At 36.1% G+C, this 24,406-nt stretch overlaps 1 protein-coding gene across 14 annotated transcripts in view; it reads right to left on the bottom strand.

Annotated features, from left to right (window-relative positions):
* Positions 1-345: 345 nt before the first annotated feature.
* SCEL (sciellin) overlaps positions 346-24,406 on the bottom strand; it is a 329,617-nt gene continuing 305,556 nt past the window's right edge. For all 14 annotated transcript variants that reach the window (XM_059144698.1, XM_059144697.1, XM_059144702.1 and 11 more), the window contains 7 exons: positions 18,219-18,275; positions 12,548-12,640; positions 11,778-11,849; positions 9,868-9,942; positions 6,107-6,215; positions 3,755-3,857; positions 346-2,306 (listed from right to left, as the gene is read on the bottom strand). In XM_059144698.1, coding sequence (XP_059000681.1) covers positions 2,290-2,306; positions 3,755-3,857; positions 6,107-6,215; positions 9,868-9,942; positions 11,778-11,849; positions 12,548-12,640; positions 18,219-18,275 — 526 coding nt within the window. In that variant the 3' untranslated portion in view covers positions 346-2,289. The remainder of the gene's footprint in view (positions 2,307-3,754; positions 3,858-6,106; positions 6,216-9,867; positions 9,943-11,777; positions 11,850-12,547; positions 12,641-18,218; positions 18,276-24,406) is intronic.

Raw genomic sequence — 24,406 nt, forward strand, 5'->3', positions numbered from 1 at the left:
AATCGTGCCCAGGAAAAGTATAGCAGTTATAACATAATTAATTTGCTGCCCAAAAAAAAAAAAAAAAAAAAAAAACCCAAAACAAAAAAACTATAACCTTCCAAATCGTCTTAGAAATCTGTATTCTGATGGTGCAAATAAACCCAGACATAATGAAGTGGTCTTAGTGAATTCAAAGCCTTGCTCTCTCCACTCTGTATTCTTTCCATTTTTACAACAGTTTTTGGTTTAATTTAATACATTATTATAGAAGGAAGGGTCCATTAAACAGCTACAGAAAAGTGAGAAATATGTTTCTTTTAAGTTTTTTTAAATGCAGCATTAGAAATTAGAATACTTCTAAAATGATGTTCAAATGATTTTTAATTACTACAAAGGCATTGAGATGTTAATAGACTTTATATAAAAGGGAGGGATACTCTTCCATCCATCCTTTTCTGCCACAAATTCCAACCCTAAGAAAATTATTTCTTTTGATCCACTCTGATAGCATGTAATAAAAGAACAATAAAACATATGGCCCAATTACCACTGCTTCTCATCAAGCATGAATTAATGAATATCAAATTATTATTAATTGTTTTTTTCTGGCTTCCTCTCCATAGGACAATTATACATTGCTGTGTTTTGATAAGGGTTTTGTATTTAACACTTTGCAGACCAGTCTCTAAGAGGAACAGATGCTGATATCATTACACAGAAGAATAATTCTTTAAATTTATCAACATTTGGAAAATATATGATGATCATTTAATCTCCCTAATTGATGTCCGTTTTTCACAACTACCTTAGGCTTCCCTAAAATTCCATCCTCTCTTCAATGTTCTGTATGCCTTCCTTTGAGAAAGCAGTTCTGTGTGCACATAACATAGTTTATAAGAACAATTTCTCACAAATATACTAGATCCTCATATAGGATTATTGAATTTTCAATTCCTCAAGAAAAAGCTCTTAAAAAATAAATGCTGTGGGGTCCCTGGGTGGCTCAGTCAGTTAAGCAACCCCACTCTTGATTTCAGCTCAGATCATGATCTCAGGGTTTTGAGATGGAGCTCTGTGTCAGGATAGGCGCAGGCCATGGAGCCTGCTCGGGATTTTCTCTCTTCCTCTGCCCCTCCCCCACTGTGCTTCTCTCTCTCTCTCTCTCTCTCTCTCTCTCAAAATAATAATAATAATAATAATAATAATAATAAAATAAAAACTATAGTTCAAGTAGTTAAAGAATTAAGTTAACCAGTATGGCATAGAATATAATAAATTGTGATCTCTGTAACTGATGACATCAAAGTCAGTGAATATTTATAGACATTCCACAAAAAGATTCTGTGTAACTGGTAATTCATTTTATTTTTATTTATATGCTGTCTGTAGCTGTAAAGTGCTATGTAGTATGAATAGATATGCAACAAGCAGAAGAACATGTCTTTGTAATCCACAACCATTATTTCTCAGAGATTATTCATATACCGGGATTTTGAAATACATGCAAAGAAAATTGAACAATTTATCATATGTAAACTATCCACATCATGTGATTTTTTCCCCATTATCCATAAATCCATGTCTATTTTTAAAACATTCTATAAAAATTATATCTCTGGCAAATTGAAGGATAACATCAAATTGTTTAGAATGTACTATTTAGTTCAATATGCTTAACAAACACATATTCAATTGTAGTTTTGAGAAGAAAACAACACTTGCTTTAGAATCAGATAATTTGGGGAGCAGAAAGGGACCCTAGAAATCATTTTGTTTGGAAGGGTCAAGTGATTCTCTGAGGTTCATACAACTTTATATGAAACATCTTTCTGCCAAACTTCATAAAAAATTTCTATCAACATTTCTTTTGAGCATAAAAGAAACATATTTTGCTTTTTTGACAGTTTGTCAGGATGTCAATAATGTCTGTAAATCCAAATCCTTAGGGAAACAAAGATGAGAAAAAGGAAACTCTTCTATAACAGCAACCACAATGTCCACACACACATAGGGGACAGACATGGACCTAGTTAAGGTTGACACAGCTCACTGCCCTCAGAACAATCATTCCTTGGACACTGGTAGCTGGAACCTCTTGAATTTTTCATGGCTAAATCTAGCCAGACACCAGATGGTTTCCTTTTTGTATATGACCTTATTGAAGGCAATTAGATTATTTGTGCAATAGCAGAATTGTTAGATACAAGAGTCAATCTTCAGTGTAAATGCTTTTCCAGATGAAATATTCTTAAAATAAAATTGTAACTTCTTAATGTACGCTTTTCTCTTGATTTCCATGTGCCAGAATTATTGAATCCACTTTGCTGAAAATTTGAAAGAAAATAACAGTTAGAAATACAACTTCAGTACAAACATAAGCCTACAATTAAAAAATGTTAAATAACTATCATTGGCGGGGTAGTGGTGGGTTAAGCATTCAATGTTTTCTTTCTACTGCATTCATTACTATGGCTTTTGGTCAGACACCATAAACACAAAGTTACCAATGCCTGGTATTTGTACTTATGAGATGTCTTGAGAGTCGTGTCTTGACAACTGATACATACTATAAAAAAGGCAATGCCTGTGGAGTGCACCTAGACAGGGAGGAAGATACAAAGATTTCTGAGTCTTCTGGTAACCATATCTCCCAATCCATGTCATGGATTTCTAGAAGACTGAAAGTTTCAGATTGTCACCATGCACACCAAGGCCTTTGATACAATACTGGATCATAATAAGTCTGCTAAATTAGGAAGAAAACAGAATATGGAAACTGGCTGGGGAAAGCAGGAAATAGAAAGCAAAGTGTGAATATAATTAGGTTTGTTCTTATAATTGATACTGCAGCCTGATGGAACGTGGGTTTCTGAGTATTTCTCAGAACATTTTCCAGATGCAGCCTCCAAGTACCTCATTAATGTCACACATTTGTCATTAAATTCCATATTTTGGATCCCATGGAAGAATCCCACATGCTCCTCTTTTATTTACCACACCAGTAAGATGTCAGGGAACTTGCCCCCATGTAGGGCTGTTGTCCTGGTATCCAATATCACCTTGGTTATTCTATGTACCATTGAATTAAAAAATAAAATGCTGACACTGGTTATTAAAAACTACTCAAGTTTCATAGGATTTTATTTTACTATCTTAGTGTACATTGTACATAACTTTAAGATCAACTTTTACAGTTTTCACAGTTTAAAGAAAATGAGTTAAAAATGCCAGTCCTTAGTGTTTTCTTTTCATATCATTTATAACAATTAAGAGCACATTAAAAAATACTTAGATGCTATATTAATATAAAATTATATAGAACTAGCTCTAAACCTTGCATTTAAAAATAACATTAAAGGATTTGTGTAATAACCAAATTAGGTACAAAATTATATTTCAGTGCAAAAATAAAAGGTCATTCACAGAAATGGACTTCAAGACAAGAAATTATTTGAACAAAGAAGATCTTTATTTTTGTTTGGAAAAAATAAAAAAACTTCCCAAATTAAGTGGCTTCATTATTTAGTTATATTATGCCTGGTCTGATATCAAGCAACAATAATACATGTTGACAGATTATATACTTTAAAACACTATGATAGTGTAACTACCTTCAGCTGAATTCTTAGCTAAGTATAATTAATAAAATATTTTTTTACTTTATTATTTTATTTATTTAAGTATTTTTTACTTTATTTACTTTACATTTTCAACATCAAGTGCTCATTATTATTTGTAAAAGTGATCATTTCTTAAAGTGCTTAACACTTACCCATAACTTTAGAGTAGCAAGGTTCACAGTGTATTGTCCGTCTATAAATCCAAATACTGTCACCTGCTTGTAGGTTTTCCAAAGGCTGTTGGCATATTTCACACTTTAAAAAAAAAGATATATGAAGTTAACATGTATTATGCATGGTGTCTAGATTCTTAGTGCAACAGGATAGAAAAGCCCTTTCACTTCATTCAGCACGGTCCTACACAGTAACGCTCAGATGAAAGAGAACCCTCAGGGATTGTAAGAATGTACTTGTCCAGGATCCAAACATTGAACTTTTCAAACAAACTCTTATGACATCTCGCTACTCTGAAAATGTGCATTTCAGGGCATATTAGCACCGGAACGTCCATTTAACTCACAATAGAGTAGATATAATTTTTCAAAAATGGGTTAATGTCAATAGCAAGATCACCACTCAATATCTCAAACAAAAGCACAAAGCGTATCGCTGGCTTGCTAAGGATGAATTATGTTGTCTGCTTAGAGTCTCACTGGACAAAACAGACCTGTGATCTTAAATAGGCTTTAGGGAACAGTTTGTTTTGCATTGTGTTGGTTATGGAGGCCGAAAAATGTTGACCTGTGTTCTTTGGAAACAAGTTCACTGCTGGATGGCTGACTTTCAGGCATGAGGCTATTACTGATTAGATGGCTTTCAGAGGTGAGTTCACTGCAGCAAATTGTCATTGATCAATTCAGCATGCTTAAACAAGTCCAGGTGGTTCTCTATTATCATGGCTATAAGAGCAATACCTCTTTTCCGAGGAGTGTGGCGACATTTTTATTCTCAGTAGTATTTTATAATTAAACCAAAAATGGAAATAAATCATCCAAAATACAATAAATGGGGCGCCTGGGTGGCTCAGTGGGTTAAGCCTCTGTTTTCGGCTCAGGTCATGATCTCAGGGTCCTGGGATTGAGGCCTGTATCGGGCTCTCTGCTCAGCAGGGAGCCTGCTTCCCTCTACCCACCCCACCCCCAGCCTGCCTCTCTGCCTACTTGCGACCTCTCTCTTCCTGTCAAATAAATAAATAAAATCTTTTAAAAATATATAATCAATGGAAATTATTGTTATTTACAAAAAAATAAATGGGAGAATTATTTTATTTTAAAGTTTTCTGCATAATAACTTTCAATAAAGATAATGTGGACTAACTTTTGTTTTATTGAGTAAATTTTCATAACTAAAAGGAAATTTCATTTTCCCATAATTAATTGTGCAAATTTCATATTTTATTTTATATGGAATTCTATAAATTGTGGCCTAAAATTTGACTTTTCTTCTCAAAATGAGGCATCATATATCTGATTGCTATGTGTCACTGTCTAAAAGCAAATTTAAGGAGAAGCAATCAGTTGTCTAAAGAATTACAGGTGCTTGACCACATTAGGTAATTTATATCAACCACAGAAGGTCAGCACAGAAAGGACACTTGGATTTAGGCAAATGATTCTTAAACTGGTGGCCCTTGGATCTATCCAAGGAGCTTTTAAAAATACCAATGCCCAGGAATCTTTGAGAGTTTTTTATTTAACTGGGGCTGGTCCTAAGCAGTCTATTTTTCTCCTAACTGCCCCCAGGTGATGATAATGTACAGCCAAGTTGACAACCACTAGTCTAGTCAGCTACCTCATTTAACAGAAAAGGAAACTGAAGCCAAGCTATTTAGGGACTGGTCCAAAATGACAGTCACAGCTTGTGGAAGTGAGAACTTGTACTCAGGCCTTCAGACTCCCAATCCAGTGCTCATCAAGTTACACCACAACTGTCATGTTGACCTACCCAATATTATTGTGAGAAGCAAAAGAAATGGCAAATGAGCACAAGCTGAAGCATTCTTCTGCATAAGCTTTATTTTTATTACACTAAGCCACAATTAGTTATAACTAACCATGTTCTCAAAAGCAGACTGAGTTTCAACTATTAAGCTTATCAGTCCTAACCACATGCCTCACGTAAAAAGTTACTAGGTTTCTTCTCAACAATTTCTTTTTCTTTTTGGATTTTGTGACTTTTTTATGCAACGCATGATTCATTAAAATGTTGCAAAAGCTTTTAAAAGGGGACAAGTGTTTATATTTTTACAGATTTAAATCTCTAGGGTAAGAGTAATAAATGTGTCAGTAATCAACTCTAAGCCTAAAGCCAAGATAGTAATTATAAACCTTTGAGGTTCAGGCTGCAGAACTCTGCGAAATATTTAAGTAGTGCATTATTAATGTGGATGAGAGTGTTTCTGAAGGCTTTAACTTCATCTCATGTATTTCATTAAATAATTATTTTGATTCCAGCCATCATTATGCAGTTTTATATTTCATTAACTATAATAAACATGTCCTTACCTTGAAGCAAGTGGAATGGCAGCAAATTTGTAATTCATCTAAAATCATTTTTGTTTCTGTGCCCAAAGGTTTCCGGCAATAAGTACACATATCTCTTTCAATGACAGACCTATAGGGATTTAAGGAATTACAAATACATTTGTCATCATGCAAGAGAGGGATGTTTTCCCCATAAAGTCATGTAGAAGCAATATGTTAATTTTGTTGATACTTTAGGAAATTGTGTGAAAATCAAGGAAATTTTGGGACTTACTTATTCTATTGATAGGTTTGATTCTTCTAGTTACCTCAAAATGATATCAAAGAATTAACATGAAGGAAAGTCTCAAATTATTAATTCATTAGCAATCAAGGGTGCATCTGGGCAGGGCAAAGATGTTTACAGTTTCCTAATTGAACTAGGTCATGAGTACCCCTTGAAGCTAGAAGAGGTTTTGAATTATTAATTTGCATATATCATAGAAAAAATTATACAGTAGATTAATATAAAAATTTAGGTCTTGAAACATTCAATAGGATAAAAATATAAATCCACTCAAAAATATTTTGGTAAATTCACAAATGTTGGGTCCGTATTACCCCAGACTCCAGGGTCTAGAGTCCCCAAAATGCTCCCCTACAACTCCTATAATCTCTTGGTGTCTTTTAAGACTCAGAATACAGGGCTAGCTTTCATGACCAAATTTATGTTCTCCAATCAGAAATAACCCACATATTTGATGAGGAAAAGAGTTTTGTTATTTATTTTCAAAAAATAGTGTCCAATAACATGAACCACAGATACGATCAGCAAGTCCCAAAGACCTCGGGTCAGCACCTTACAGAAGGCCAACAGCTCTGCAATTCTTTTCCTTTGGGAAGGTACTAGAACTGTCTTACATAGCACCTCACAAAGTTTATTAGTTTCAGGCAGGCCTGAAATTTCCACAGTAGAATATACAATGGGGTGGTAAAATAAAAATATCCAATACTGGGTACCTGGAGGGCTCAGGCAGTTAAGCATCTGACTCTTGGTGTTAACCCATGTCACGATCTCAGGGTCGTGAGACTGAGTCCCACTTTGGGCTCCGTTCTCAACGTGGAGCCTGCTTGACTCCCTCTGCCCCTCCCTTCCACCCTTCCCCTTTTTCATGCGTGCTCTCTCTCTAAAATAAATATATTTTTTTAAATAACCAATACTTATAGAGTGCTAATCGGCTTTATGCGGGCAGTGCGCTTTCCATGCACTTGGCTCACTTAAACTCATTTATTTTTCACCACATGTCTTGAAAAGCAGGTACTACTATTTTTACATCAACTTACAGAAGAAGAAACTAAAGCACAGAAGGGTAAGAAATTTGTTCCAGTCATGCAGCTAGCTGAGTGGCAGCAGCAGGATTTGAGTGAAGGCAGAGTGGCCCTAGAGTCCCTGTGCTACCTAGGCCTGCCCACAAAGACTCTCAGACTCCCTGTGGAAAAGTGAACTAGGCATGCCCGGGAGCCTTGATCCTAGGATCAAGCCCAGGACCAGAAGCAGAGAGGAGGGAAAATGGTTAGAAGAAGGAGGTAGGAGAGAAGATTCAAGTAGAAGAATATTGTCCAATTTTATACTTTCGGTCATTCTAAGCCATGTCTTCCTAGTCCTTATGTATATCAATAAATATTTTCATCTTTCAATTAACTCTAAAGGTACTTGGGTATATATTCCTGGCAAGCACTTTCCTATGGATAATTCATATACATACATACATATGTACACACACATATAAATTTCCCCTGTAAGACTGCAAGCTCTTGAAGAGTAGAAAACAGGCACTCTCTATTCTACTTCCATTCTAGAGGCACTGAGGGAGGAGCTGGGAATATAAAGAAGAGTGAAATGGTCTCCTTCTTTTCATGAGGGCAGCCAAGTGTATGATTCAATGATCACAGCGTATTATGGCTACATGGAGAGAATTAGGAGACCGTGGCCCACGAAGCAACTATTCCCCAGGCTGGAGTCAGGGAGGTCTTGCTGGAAAAAGTGCCACATGAGTTAAAGCTTGAAGACAGAGGGCCTTCAAGGTGAGCTCGGCGAGGTGTAGAGGGGCAGGAGAAAGGAATTCAACAGAGTGAACAGGATATACCCAAGAGGGTATCTGAAGTCATTAAACATCAGTTAATATTCAGAAGGAGCAAGTTCTAAAGGCCCTTAAATAATTGTGCAAAGGAATTAGTCTTTATCCTGTAAAGGGGGAAGCCACTTTAAATGGGATTGAAATGCTTAGATAAGAACTCAGGGGATTCAGCTAATTTCACACAATAATCAACAAAAAAAGTTGCTTGGCTAGTCTTGCAGAGAACTGACTTTTGCTCTGAGGACTAAGATAAAATTTCAAGGACCACTTGAGTAACAGAACTGAAACTCTTCACATTAAGAGCAATGCTTTTGTGAAGAATGTTTTCCTTCCTTAAGTTAATAATAACAATATGAGCCAAGGGAAAGCCCTGATGTTGGTATTGTCCTTATTAAGATCATACTGTTAATCAAAGACCTTTTTCAAAGCATTATGAAAAAAAAAAAACACCAAACTTTGTTTTTTTAAAATTTGTTTGTTTTTAGTTATCTAGACAGTATTTGTAGTTCTAACGCTTGCAGGGATGACTTTATTCCTCAAGGCAGTGTGACTTAAAGGCAAGACACTTGAAAGATGACTAGTACTACAAGATCTTATAAAAGAGACAAGAAGGATATAATTTTGATGGCTGGCCTATCTGTGTTTTCTGTAGCAAATAGAGCATTAGTTTTCTTTTTCTGAAAACATTTACTGAGTACCTGCTGGGTGCCAAACACTGCATTTCAGGCTGAGGCTGTGCATAAAAATAAGACAAGCCCTCACCCTCATAAGTCATATGTCCAGCCTCTGCTATAAAGAAATACCATTCATAGAATGTTGTAAATTTGCACTATAGCTGGTTTCCAGTGGTTGGGTTGAAATGCTAATTATTTTCATTTTGTCCACTGGAAATCTGCAGGCTATATTCTCACAAGCATCGTCTATGGGGCCCCCTGAACATTAAATGGTAAAAAAGGATCACCAACAGCAAAAGCCTGGCGTCTCTTTCCCAGAACTAACTTGATATGCACTGTAACCCCTGTCTTGAGAACTGAGAGTGGGCCCAGACTGGGTCATAGCAGCATATCCATATCCACGCAGCGGTGGGTAAGTAAGCTGGGTTTTGAAAACCAGAAGAAGGGAGGGTTGAGGGCATAGTCAAGTGATGCAATGAAGCCTAGACACTAAAAATGTGACATCAACAGGAATTCCTGGGAATCAGCAACAGTCTAGGGGCTGGTCTGTGAAGAAGCTGGAAGGTGTGCAAAGCTCTGTTGGAATCAAGTACATCAAGTACATCAAAATCAGAGAGCAGCAATAGCCAGGAAGTCAAAGAATTAATTCCTGGATGCAGAGGTTGTTGTACATTGTTCCATTCGTACACATATGCAACAGTAACTGTCAGGAGTGCCATCTCTAAGTACAATGGACAACAAGAATCACATATTTCAATAGTATATATATATATATATATAAAATAAAAATATATCAAATGTGAATATAAAATATTATATATGAACATATATGTATGCATACATACATATATACATATACAGTAAAATAAATAAAATATATATTATCTCTAAAAGTGTATATACACACATATATGTCTATATAAGTGTATATATGTCCGTGTAAGTATGTGTGTATACATACTTTTAGGTGTGGAAATACAAACAAACTCACCTGTCTGAAGTTGAATAAACAGTTTGTATGTATTTTCCGGAGATATTCTCCTGATATCCATCCTTCAGTGATTTACTAAAAACAAACACACATGGACATGTGAGAATTGGGCGATTTCCATAGTCTTGTTGTACACACCGATATGCAGATAACAAAGCACACATACCTCCTCATGCAGCCTTATTATTCTTCTCTGTGATGTTAACAACATCATGTACTAATGTCTTTTTTTTTTTTAATACAGAGAAGACCTAACACATAAGCCATCTCCAAGATGACATAAGATGACATACCAACTGAAGTAAACAGAGAATAGGGCAAGAGCACAGGGACAAGGGTGAATGGGATAAGTTACTGTTTCTCATGAAATTTATACTTGCCCCTCCCTTGTTCATTTACGAAAAGAAGCCACATGTAATCTAACAGAGAAAAGGAAATACACAAAGCACGAACCAGTATAAGCACCTACAAACATCACCATTCAGGTAGGGAAGCAGAGACTCGTAGGTAGAAATGTTGTTTTTACTTGAAAACACCCAAAAAAGAATGGTCCAGAATGAAAGCAAAAAAAAAAAAAAAAAAGTAATTTTAAGTCTCTTTGTTCCATTTCTCAGACTGCCCCAGTTTGTAAATGTCAGTCTTTCCGGGAGACGAACGGAGTCTGGCAATGCACTAACCAGCTGGCCGCTCATAATTGCTTCCCAGTACTTGTGCTACCTGGAGTATATTACGGCTGGAAGCAATACATTGCTATTACTTCATACAGTGAGTGGTAATTCCACAACCTTCCCCTGAAATTTGTAAATAGGAAATCTCTCTCTCCCTTCAAACTGCCCACAGGCAGACTGTTGTCAGAATACATAGCCCACAATGCTAAGTAAGAGTTTGCACACATTTGTGCAAGATACATACATATATTATTACTCCCATTTTATTGATGAGGAAACTGAGATGTGAAGAAATTAAGTATCTTTTGCCAAGACTACATGGTTAGTAAATGATAGAGATTCAATCCCAAATCTGAAGCCAGGATCTCCACACTATACTGCAACATCAGTGTACAATTTAGGGAGAATTAGATTCGACAGAAAAATCAAACTTGAAGCTAAATTTTACAAGGTAACTTATGTATGCTTTGAAAAACATTTTTTGGAAAATTGTCCACTTCCTGACATATAATGAAGTTCCTTGAGTCCTTTCAGGGAGCCTTCTCCACAGATGCTCTCCCTTCTTTGAAATGGGCTCTGGTTAACACATATGTCACATAGATCATATTTGTAGTCCCCATCAGTATATTATCCCACAGTTAGGCTAATTCTTATTTTTGAACTCCTTAAAATGGAATGAGTTATGAATTAATGACCTTGTTTGATGTTTTCCTCAACATTCATCACCCCAAGCAGCAGATTTTTGGAGATACCAATTCTCTGTAATTTGAGCCAGAGTGTATCTCCTAAAAGTAATACCCCCTATTTCAGATTGGAAGTAAACAAGAGGAGATAGAACTAGAGTTATTTAATTAAAATGGGACTTAAAATTACCATAGAAATAATGGAGTCATTTTGTATTGCATGATTTTATAAAGCTTGTTATAGACAAATAGTTACATACAATTATGTGAGAACTGACAAATGGTTATCCTATTATGTATACAGTTGTTATATTCAAGTATTTGGTTCAACCAATGACTATTTATGATTATTTGCCAAAAACTTAACACTGGATCTATTATAAAGAATTATATGCCTAGAACGTAATATATTCTAAAATGGTCTTCTATTTGAAAAAAAAAAAAAAAACAAACAAAAAAAAACCAAGCTTACTCCAAAATAATAGCATCTCTTCTTACACACAGATTATTTCAAAATTGGAATAAATGGAGCAAAATATTTTAAATAAATTTCTAGTACCTGTTCTCCACATATGTCCTTGTATACACAAAGGTATCCTTTGGTCCTGCGTGCTTGGTTTCAGCATTGAAGCTGCAATATGAACCATTTATTTAATGTTTAAAGTTCAGTTACAAGGATAACAAAAATAATTAGGCTGTTATCCAATTCAGTGCAAACAAACAGTGCTTATATATTCCTTTTAAATTATAACTTTTGAAATGTAATTGTTAAAAGGGTATTAACCCACTTCTGCAAAATGTCTGCATATCTCCTATTTTATTCTTAGCTTCCACTGTCTTGGCCTACTTCCAGAACACTATGAAAATTGGTCACTCAGAATATCTGCTGTAGAGCATGAAGATTATTTGGAGTATCTGTATCATACATTTTGGTGTTTGTTTCCCAGGTGTTTCATTCATATTTCCAAACCACCTCTTTCCCCACAAACCTCAAAAAGTTGACCTTAATGAATTAACATGATAACATCCATTTTAATGAAAACTTTAAATCTACCTAGAGAATCTCAACACTACTGTCACAAAGAGGCTCTTCAAAAATAAAAAGTAAAAATTTCAGGGAAAAATCACATTTGCATTTTCCTATCCAGATATCAAAACTTCCCAATAACTAAGTTTCTGACTTAATGCCTTTGTATGAAGCGGTTTACATACAGCCACTGATAAAATTAGAAACTTAAGCATTTCAAAGGAGCGGTCAGGTTATATATAAGATGATTTTTAAAAACAGGAGAGTAGACCTGTCATTTGTTTTATATTTGGCTACAGTACCTGAGATTCTTCCTGGCTTCATACGAATGGGCAGGAGATCCAGTGAGCTGGTCGTTCAAAGCATCCGTGGATCCATTGACTTGGCCATCTAGCCTGGGAAAGCAAACGCGGATATTTGGCATTTCGAAGGCCACTTAGAAGTTTTCTGTTTTTTTAAAATTTGTTCAATTAACATTCTTTACATACAGTTAACTTCATTATATTTTTCTGGTTTCTGTGCAGATACACGAACAGAATTACTCTCCACAGCAACCACTGTCTTACCTTTAAGAATAATCCTCAGGCCTGTGTCATATTTTCTAACACTAGGACAGAATACCTTTTCACCAAGGGCAAAAACCAATCTGAAATTGGTTCCAGTAACATTGTCACACCAGCAGTGCCACTGTAGAAAGCTTCTCTTGTGTATCTTGAGCTTATCAACTTGATGAAAATTATCCAGGGATTGCTTTTGGAAATTACAGTTTCCATCTTGTTTTTAATGGAAAGCAATATTTTGAGGATTACAGAACCCTGACCTAGATTTCAGTCAACTAAAACATGTCACTATGCTTAACAAATTGTAGGCATATTTTCTTTTTCCTCTGGAACAGAGGAAAATTTTAAAGCAGGAATAGCTTTAGAATTTTAGCCACTTTTCTCCCTGCAATTTAGTAAACTCTGATATAGAAGAGATGTGAAAACCAAGAGGATAGTTTTGATCTTAATCAAGCCTTATCATTTTTAAACACGCTGTTCCTTCCATTCCCAGAGAGCTCTTAAAGAAGAGGAAAACATTTGTTCACATATTATCTCTGGCATACAGAAGATCATCTTCAAGTTTTAGGATGGATGTTTCACAAAACATACAGCTACATTAAAATGATACTCAGTAATGAGAAAGTAGAATTTACATTAGAAGATTTTCTAACCTGATTATTAAAATATGTCACTCCAGGAATTATTAACCTAACTAGCAGTTGTTTGGAAACATTCAAATCATATCATATACAAAGCAAAACCCAATTTTAACAGATAAACTGCTTCAAAGCATAAAGGTTGTCCGTGAGTTTGAAATGTGTTTGTACCATCCTTGGCAGGATAAAATTGAGTATCACCAGTTAGCAAAATCAGCAAATAAGAAAGGGAAGTAATCTGCAAACAGTATTGCTATGGATTGAATTGTCTCCCCACAAAATTCATATGTTGGAACCCTAATGCTCAATGTGATTTGCGGACAGAGCCTGTAAGAAGGTAAAAAAGGTTAAGTGAGGTCATGGGAGGGGCCATAGGACTTGTGACCTTTTATGCAGAGGACGTGACAGGAGAGATCTGCGTGTGTTTGTACAAATACAGAGGAGAGGCCATGCAAGGCTGTGGGAATGCGGCCATCTGCACGCCAAGGAGAAAGGCCTCAGGAGAAGCCAAACCTGATAGCACCTTGACCTTGGACTTCTAGCCTCCAGAGTTGTGAGAAAATAAATTTCTGTTGTTTAAGCCACTTGGTCTGTGGTATTTTTGTTATGGCAGCCCAGACAGAGTGATAATATGAGTAGCATTTCCTAGTTGTGTTTATGAGATTAATAACAATGCCTTCGTGAAGATTTAATTTTTATAATTGTGAATAAAACCCAAACACTGGTAAACCAATTTGAAATGTGGAACAACAAACTCTTTGATGGATTTTGCTCTGCCACTAGGTTTGGAAGATAACAGATTAATTAAAAAAAGGGAGAGATCTTTTATTCTCGAGTAACTCTGAATGTGTGGAAAAAGTGCAAAGATGATGTGGCCAAGCCATGTCACCCCTTCACCTAGCTTCTCCTAATACTGATATCACACATAACCATGGTACATTTGTCAAAACTAAGGAATCAACGTCAGTACAATACTGTTAATTAAACTATAGACTTCATTTGTATTTCGTCCATTTTTCCACTGATATCCTTTCTCAGTTCCAGAATCAGAACCAGGATATATCTTTCACAAAATCATCATGTCTCTCTAGTATTCTAGGGTCTGTGATTGTTGCCAAGTCTTTCTTTGCTCTTCATGAGATGGTGATAGATGTTACACAGGAAATTCTATCTTGATGCCAATAAGTGGTGATCTATTTTGTATTATTATTTAGAACCATAGAAATAGTTAGAAAATACTTTGTCAACCAGTGAAATCACCTGTAGTGCTTTTATTAATGCTATTGGGTCTTACCACCAGGTATTCTGGTTTAATTAGCTTGAATAGCAGCTTAGGTACTGGGATTCTTTTAAGCCTCTCTGGTGAGTCTCACACGCAAGTGAAGGTTGAAAACCAACACCTTAGAGGTTGGGCAGCCCCACATCTTACCAAAAAGAGCACTGGTTCTCAAAGTGTGATCCCTGGGTCAGCAGGTGGTTGTGACATGCACTAAAGTTTGGGAACCAGTACAAATCAAGTATTTGTCTCAGATGCCTTGAATAATCCTCATAAAGGAGAACTCATGACTCACAATGTTTGTTGTTAAAAAACAGTTTTATGATTAAGAATCTATTCTTCATTGAAAAAAAATCGTTGAATTATAACTTCCAATCAATGGTCATAGTTTTATCTCAATTAAATAACAACTCTACAAAATATAAACTCAAGCACTGCGTAGGATCTTACAGAATTCTTAATGAAATTGCTCTTGAGAAAATGTTTCCTGCAGTGGAAATTCACCCTGAAAATTTACCTATCTGGAACCCTCATGGATTGCCGATGAGAGTATAAAATTGTACAGCTGATCTGAAAAACAGTCTGGCGGTTCCTAAGATAGTTAAACACAGATTTACTATACAATCTAGCAATTCCACTCCTAAATATATACCCAAGAAAAATGAAAGATACCCCCCCCCCCGAAAAAGCTATGTATACAGCATTGTTCACAATAGTTAAATACACCTCCAAAGTCAGAAACAATTCAAATGCCCATCAATTGATGAAGGAACAAAATGCTGTTTAGCCATACAGTGGAATAAGAACTATTTGGGAATAAAAAGACAAAGTATTGATATATGTTATAATATGGATGAATCTTGAAAACATTACAAAAAGTGAAAGAAGCCAGTCATAAAGGACCACATATTGTATGATTCCATTTATATGAAGTGTTCAGTATAGGCAATTCACAGAGACAGAAAGTAGATTAGCAGTCACCTAGGATGACAGGTTGGGGAGAAAATGATGTGTGACTGCTAACGATATGGGGTTTCTTTTTGAGGTGACAAATATGTTCTAAAATGGACTGTGGTGATGGTTGCACATCTGCATGTGTATACTGATTAGGAACATATATTTACTCGTACATCCAATTACTATACAAAGTGAATGCATTCCTAAAGTGAATCAAGTCTGTTTAGCACATTGGCCCAAGATTCTTATTTAGATTTCCATCGTCTTACTAGATTAAACTTGGCAGCCTGACGTTAACTACCATAAAGCAATTTCAACGGATAAACATCCATGCCCCTATGAACTTTATAAATCTCTTTTGCATAAAGAATAAAATTCTTATTAAAAGCCCACTATTTTGTATGATATGTGTTAGGTTTACTTCTACAAAATGTCAAGGTCTTAAGCTCTTGTAAAAATTTCAAATTTTAAATATTTTTTTTAAAAAGTACTCTATTGTAAAAATTGTAAGAGAGGATTTGCTGCCCTAACACTTGGATTCATCCTACCTCTCTGACTTAGTAACCTTCCACACTTAGTCGTCTCTTACTCTCTGTGAGCTTTCTCAAATTTTTTTCTATTCGAGATTTACCCATTCACCCATTTTGACAGTCCTTTTTGCAGTCAGAATCCATTCCATGGGCATAAAAGTTGGGCCTAGAGATTTCTTCTTTCCACTTTTTTCTGGGTGAAAATTTTTATTATGATGGTTGTGTCAGTGCCAGGGTGGGAGTGACATTTTCCATTTAATTTTTAGATAGCAGAACCATGAGAAATTATACACATACAGGATAGTGATAGATCTGAAGGAGAATAAACACCACCTAAAAACAGAATTCAGGGATCAACAAATGTCTTGTAATGGTGGTGTTAAGGCATCTGGATGTAGACACCGATTGTGCTGATTCCCATCTCCCTGGGAAAGAGTGGGTGTGTTTGCAAACGTTTCTGTCATTATTGGATTATGGAAGGCAGGAGACACAGATGAAATTGCTGGAAAGGAAAGGAGACTGTGCACCTTATTTTCAACCATGGTGTTTTCCCTCTACACACCATCTTTAATGCAGATGGCCAAACCCATACTGCCTTGCTTTAGGAGGCCAAACAGACCACGGAAAGCTAAAATAAGCTCCAGGTATGAGGAGGCAGAAACCGAGAGGCAGCAAAGAATCTTGGTTATCAAACAGATACAGAGTAGAGAATAAGGAAGCCAACGGGCAGAAGAAAGACTGGGAGAAAAACTGGGATGAGCCAAAATTCAGGGAGTAGCTGAGTTACAGTAATGATAAGGAACTCGGGTTAGTGTTCAGGGATTCCTGATGGAATGTTCTCTGGCCAAGAAGGAACAACCTTCCAGTTCAGGTCTCTATGAGACCTGGGCATACTACCATTCCTGCTCTTGAAGTTCCATACAATTTCATTTCTTCATTAATCCTTCCAATAAAACCCATTTTGTGAAAAAGCCACACTGAAATTGGACCATCTTTCAAATCATATTAAATGAGACATTCCTTAAGCATACATGATCATTTACTTGTAATTTTTTTTACCTTGATCACTTCCATATAATACTCAAATTATCTGGAAGACTGGTTAATTGTAAACCCAATCCTATTCTCAAAATAATGGATGTTTTTCTAAGATAAACAGATCCTACTGAAAATTTACCCTCCCTCATTTTATCAAAGGTTTTTTTTGTGACCACAAGAAGAGAAGGCAGAAGATGATGTAGGGAATTAAGGGACAGAACGAAATTACCCATTAGATGCAATCTTTTGTAGACATTATGGGGGAAAAAGTGACCCAGATCATTTTTGCTTTTCCACTCTCCATACAATATTGGCAATATCATTTCTTTGCATAAGAAATTTTTACTGGAAAAGACAACTGCCCCTTACAAAGGTAAAAAATAAGAGCCTATAGGTTTTGGGTCTCCTATATGTGTGTGGGAGGATTACAAAACATGGAAAAATATTTTTAATTCTTTCTTAAACAATCTGTAACAACAATGAAGTATACTTGCCCTTTAAAAAAAAAAAAAAGTACAACAGTTTTAATGCCATTATACTCTGTGGTGTAAAGAAATTTCAAAACTAGGTCTTGTCTTGTAGCTGTGATGAATTTGTACATTCTTTTAGCACTAGGTATCCAAGGAAGAGAGTCCCAGAGTGTTTTCTGCACCATTGAAAAACTACCAAGCAACAAAAAGTAAAAATAAATCTTCACAGCCCAAGTGCAGAGCTTTGAATTTCCATGATACCTTTAACATGAAGGAATTGAGTAGAAGGCTCTTTGACAGAAATTCCAACAGAATTTGAATTTTGTTAACTTTTTTCCATATCAACTATTAAGTACCTGTATATTAATTTTTGTATTTCAGTAGCATTTATAACTAAATACCATAATATAACTCCTCAGCAAATCTTCTAAGATTTAAGATTATATAATTTATGTAGACTTATACGGGATTGATAACAAAAAAGGAAATTATAATAACTCTTACCTTCCATTTTTGTTTTTAGGCACATTAGAATTTACTTCATTTTTCAGATCTTGGTCTCTATAGGAGAAAAATATATATAATTAACATGTATAATATATATGTACAAATATAAAATATGTATATTATATGGGACATTGGAAATCCAACTTTGAGTTAATTGATCTATACAACTCATTTATAAAACCATTGATTATGCGTGATAGAGAAATAAAGAACTAATGTTTAGTAGTTTTAAGAAATCTGGTATGAAAATAGACAACCAATTTATAGTCCCATTCAGTTAACATTTAATGATTACTAACTTTGTGTCACAAAGTACTAACTATGTATTTTCACATGGATTATTTCATTCAGCTCTCACAAAATCCTGCAGGACAGCATCTGGGGCTCAGGAAGGCTAAGTGAATTTTCCAAGGTCAATTAACTAATTTGTAAAAGAGTCAAGATTTGAGGCCAAGCCACCTGCCCATCTGAAGTCACTTCTTGGATATTTAATTAGAGTCTTCATTCCAGCTTTGTAGATCACAGAAACATGAAACCCAAAATTTTAGTAAACAATTCACAATGTGGAGAATGGGACAATCAGATTCTTGAATCTTGAGCTACAGTAATGATCTGATATACTTTCATGATATACAATATCCTCTAGTATGTTGTTTATACATTAGTTATTCATATATTTGGTTACAACACTGGTGGTTCTTGATTTTTTTTTCCCCATGAGTTTGGAAAAGCCTTTGTCCTGAACCCAATTGATGAGAAAGCTTTTAGGAGTCAAAACAATGAAGTCATCTCTTTCTCTATTTCCTTGTTAATCAACCTTCCTAATCTTCTTTTTGTAAACTAGACTAATCATACCTAATTTCATCAGGTTGTGGTGAGAATGAATGAGCTAATGTAAATAAGAGTCATGGCACAATGCCCCCAGTCGTGGGTGAACTGAATAAGCCTAAGTAAATAATTACTAGAAGTTCGGTGACACAGCAGTAGGCACCATTGATTCCAATATTTTGACGGACTACCTTTCCATTTTTACTTCCGCTCTAATTTTCTTCACCTTTTTAATTAGCACTAGTTTTCATAAATCTCCCTTCTCATGATTATAAATAGTAGATCTAAATAAGATTATTATACATGGAATCAGAGTATGGATGATCACTCCTGAAATTAATATTGATAAGGATGAAAAATACTATAAAAAGTTCTTGCAGTATAACAAGATGTAATGCTCTTTTTACATAACATCCAAACTACCAATAATTGATCAATCTGTAAATTAGGCAGCATTCCATAGCCACACTTAAAGTTCACATTTAAAATACTAGCTGCATAATTTTGAAAATGTAGAAATTAGTTAGATTATTTTTTCATGTGATTATAGTCAGGAAAACATGCTAAATAATACATGTCAAAAGCACAAGATTTCAGAAGTAGCTCAGAAGTGTCGCAATCTTTTGATGCTGCAGTCTGAATGATGTAAAATTCAGAACTTACTCCCTCAACATAACTGCTAGAATCATGTAAGGAAACCTCCCAGATCACATCGTTCAAATTTGGAAATGGAGACAGAAGGCTTTTGTTAACACCCTGATGGTCCTTGGCCCCAGATTATTAAAGCTACCTCTGTGGCCTCAGGGACCACTGTACTATTTTAATAACCTGGCATTAAGTGGTCCTCCTTTTATCATTTTAAAATAATACTTTACTAAATACTTGGGGGATAGTGAAATAAAATGAAAAAATGAACCATAATGTTATATAATCCACTCTCTTAGGAGTGCCAACTGGGATGGTTGGCAGTAGTAAATAGTGAGATCACCAGAACTGTGAATCTTGGAGGAATTAGAATGTTGTCCCAGCAAATGATTCTCCTTCCACTACTAACCTAGGATGAACTGAGTGCCATTTTTTAAGGACCCTGGTGGTTTTCACTACAACGTGGGAGTAGAGCCTCATTACCATGGCCTTCCATGGCCTTGTACATGGAAGCTTCTCCTAACATACTGAAATAGGAAATTAAGCTTAAATTCTTTTTCTACTTCCCCAGGGGAAATCTTTAACTACCTTACCTAGCTCTGGGAAAAGATATTAAAGGGGCCCCAAGGGGAAGACATTAGACTCTGAACCTTTAAGGCAGTCAGCTCTACCCACATCTAGACACAGTGTGCACCATGACCTTGTAGAAAAAGATCAGTAAAGGCAGTGATGGATATTTCATCTCCATTGGTGTCAGTCACCTGGAACCTGCCTTACCTCACCCCCAAATTACATATATTTCTTTTTTATATACAGCTCTCAACTCTGGCTTTGTTTCCTTGTTTTGGGATGTTGTTACGGGCCGAATTGTGTTCTCCCATCAAATTCGTATGTTGAAGTCCTAATGCTAGTATGGTCAGAAAGCGACCTTCTTTAGAGACAGGGTCTTCACACAGGTCATCAAGTTCAAATGAGGTCATTGGAGTGGGCCTTAATCCAGTTGGACTGGTGTCTTTACAAGAAGAGGAAGTTTGGTTGAAGACACACACAGATGAAAGACAATGTGAAGTTACAGGATAAAGGCAATCCTCAAGAAGCCAAGGAGAAAAACATAGAGTCTTCTTTCTCCATCTTCAGAAGGACCCAGTCCTACAGACATCTTATTCTTGGACTTTCAGCCTCTAGCACTGTGAGAAAATTTCTATTTTAAGCTATTCCGTCTGTGGTATGTGTTATGACAACCCTAGAAAACCAACGGAGATCTACTTCTGCCCTCACAACACAATTACATTTAGTTTGTTTCTGATCCTGGACATCCTCTCTTTTGCTGGTACTTTCCATTTGTTCCTGGCTGCTGCAGATACTGGATCTTTGTGTATCCTCTCACCCTTGCCTCAGGACCCAAGCCTTTTTGGATCCCAGCTCTCATGACGGAGAGCAGGAATGAGTTTGGACCTGAGGAAGAATAAGAAGTGAGCAGATCTAATAACTACAAGTAGGTAACTCAAAATTGGAACCTATGCACATCTTCAAAGAAGCATGCTCCCAAAGTGATGTAATTACGAACCATCAAGTAAGCCATATTATTAGTGGTTTCATAGAATTTTTGGTGTTTTTATTAAACAGCATCACATATCAAGTTCGATAGAGTGAATTATAAGATTTTATTCTGAATAATCTATACCAATATTTAAAACAAGATGAAAAGTTTCAGATTATGAAAAGCAAGGAATGTGTATTTGCTGTGGTTGTTCACCCTGACTGATGTCATCAGCTAGATCTGAAGATCCAATAAAAGAAGTTCAGATTGCCCATAAACTGCTCAAGTTGAAGGATATAAAAATAAATTTTCACTCTTTAATTAAGAACATATCTACTGCATCCTGTCTTTTACACTATGGCAGAAAATGAAACACTGTGAGCCAAAGTGTGACAAGAGGATTTTTATAGAAACCCAGACCCAGGCAGCAGGGTGGAGCAAAACTTGATTGTGAACCTTCTCATGGCAGTTGCAGTGGAAGGAAGACCTGTGTACATTTATGAGCAGTTGGAATTAGCTCCAAGGAAAGTTCTCTGTGGATACAATGAGAAATGCTAAAAAGAAATTTTAATTTTTGCAACGAAAAATATTTTTTTAATGTAGATTTGACAATTTGGGGGAGGGGGAATGAGTCCTCTGTTATGTAGTGTCACAGCACAACTTTTGAATATAAGCCATTTATCCTTGCTATCGTAATATGTTTTCCACTGTCTCATTAAGGACGGTGACACATCCCTTACAGATCAGATTAAGAAAAAAATAGGTATTACTATGTCTGGTATTACACAACTTCTCCTGAGATAAGCTCTGCCTGAGAGAAAGTTAACAGCTCACTCACCACTGCTCTTCCTCTCTCATGAGGGTGTGGGAGGTATTTATTAAAAGCTGCAATATGTTTCTCTCTCTACAGCTTACTTAAATTGCTTTTGTAGAGTACCAAACATATTTGCAAAATTAAGAGCCTCCATATAAAAAATTTACTATGGCAGTTCTTTTGTGCCAAGAACTAAATCTTAGGCATTAAGCTTTAGTTCAAAGGGAATATTTGGCTCTCTGAAAGGAGTATAGAATACAGTGAAATTACTGGTATAACTCTTCGGTTCTGTTGACACAGCAAAATGGGCTCAATGTATATATAGTTCTTTTCAATGAGAGAGGCTTTAATATTTTATATTTAAGAAATTGACATGTCCATAGAGAAATTGGACAACATAGGTATTTTAAATATAAGATGTAACCAAGAATTTTAGTGACTCTAATTCACCATGGTTGATTGAAATTATGCCATGAGCAAGAGTTAGTCTTTGGCTTAAGCAAGCAGACCAATCACAAGATATCAGATTCCTTCAATCTGATTTCACTTCTGGGGGACTCAGAATGGTAGACCTGGAAAGCAATAAGCTTTAGTAGCTGGATGATCAAAGGTCCTCTATTAGTTTGAGATTTTGACCTTTGATTCACAAAGTATTTGTTAAGCATCTAACTGGGAGCAAGCATTATATTCTGCATTGCAAATAAAGAAGGGAGTAAGACAGACCCAATTCTTGGAGGTGATTAAATATAATTCCCTCTATGAGACAAAAGCCATGGGACAGGAAGTTCAGAGAGCTTGAGAATTTCTAGAAGAAGCAATTGAAGCAGAGGTGGTGGGTCCAGGGGACCTTCCAGAGCTAAATAAGAGACACCTATTTTGAGACCTAAGGGATAAGTAAAAGTTAGTGCAATACAGATGAAGGATGGGTGGGGTTTGCTGGTGGGGCGGGCATGATGGGAGGTAGGCGTGGGAAAACCTGTGGAGGCAGGATAAGGTAGACTGGAAACCATGTTAAGGAGTATGGTCATTGTCCAATGGTAATGGAAAGCCCCTGGATTTGATCAGAATGACATGATCAGATGTGTGTTTTAGGAAGGTCACTCTATACTGTTGCCAATGGACTGAAGATCAGGAGGCAAAACTGACAGCAGAGGGATCAGTTAGGAGATCGATTTGCAATCTGGTTATGGTAGTATCAGGGAAGATCAAGTGTCTTAGTCCCTGAGATAGAAGCATCCAAAATAGCCTACTGATTACGTGGGGAATGAAGCACTGGAAAGAGTTGAGGTTATCCCTCCCCCCCAGCTTTTTTTCTTGAGCAGCTATATGAGAAATCTGCATCAGGAAGATAGCAAGAACCTCTTCTCTTGTTGGAATACTAAAACTTGGAGGTGTATGTTTTAGTCAATAGGAAGCCCTTAAAATATGGAAGTGCAAATACAAATACAAATACTTCAGAATATTTTTTCACTTCAGATGAAGAATGCCTTTTCTAACTGTAAAGGCCTAAATGGCACTAGCTGCTTTTCAATCTTCATTTGGGAGCAGCAGTTTATATGCGACAGATAACTGAATGTCTTCCTTTTATGTTGGTTCACGAAAATGTGAAACTGTCCCTGCTAAAAGCCTTGTAGTTTCTCCCTGAATAAATGAAAATTCTGTGCACATCTGCATTTGTTCAAGTTGTTGTGTTCCTAGAAGGAGCTCAGGGATATCTACTTACATTCAGATCGATGACCAAAGTTTATTCTGCCTCTAACTGTGAATTAAATATACAGCTGCTGGAAATGTCAGCAAAATCACATAAAAAGGCCTCTGATTCACTGCTGTTCTACTATTAAATAATCGGTGCTCCTGTCACATTGAATTGGATGTAAAAGTGCCTGTGGCTGTTATTCCTCTGGGAGACCCTTTAAAAGGCCCCTCTACCCCCTCCCACCCCATCCTCCCCCAGCCCTGCTAAAATCAAGTGGGTACGATAGATACATTATAGTTGCAGGTGGCTGTGCCAATTGAATGAAGTCACTCTTTTCAAATATGCAGCTTTCCTGTTCGTCTGTTCTGCTCTAATTCTTGAACAACCTGGCTGGTCATCATTAAATCTGGTGTCACCCCTAAAGAACAGTGAGACATTGCTTAGGTTCCATTCATGGATTCATGGCTGCCTTCTGAATGCAACATGATGGCCAAGATTTTAAAATTTCCTTTTCTTAGGAATCTCATCCATATAAGGAAAATTCTTTCCATAGAAATTGTTCTAGAAGTTGCTGAAATACGAACTACCTTTTTATAAAATTAGTGTCTTCTAAGAAACAATAGGCAAAGAAACACGAGAAAGTTGCCATTGTCTGTCCACAA

Source organism: Mustela lutreola, chromosome 13, assembly GCF_030435805.1.
Source record: "Mustela lutreola isolate mMusLut2 chromosome 13, mMusLut2.pri, whole genome shotgun sequence".
NCBI lineage: Eukaryota > Metazoa > Chordata > Mammalia > Carnivora > Mustelidae > Mustela > Mustela lutreola.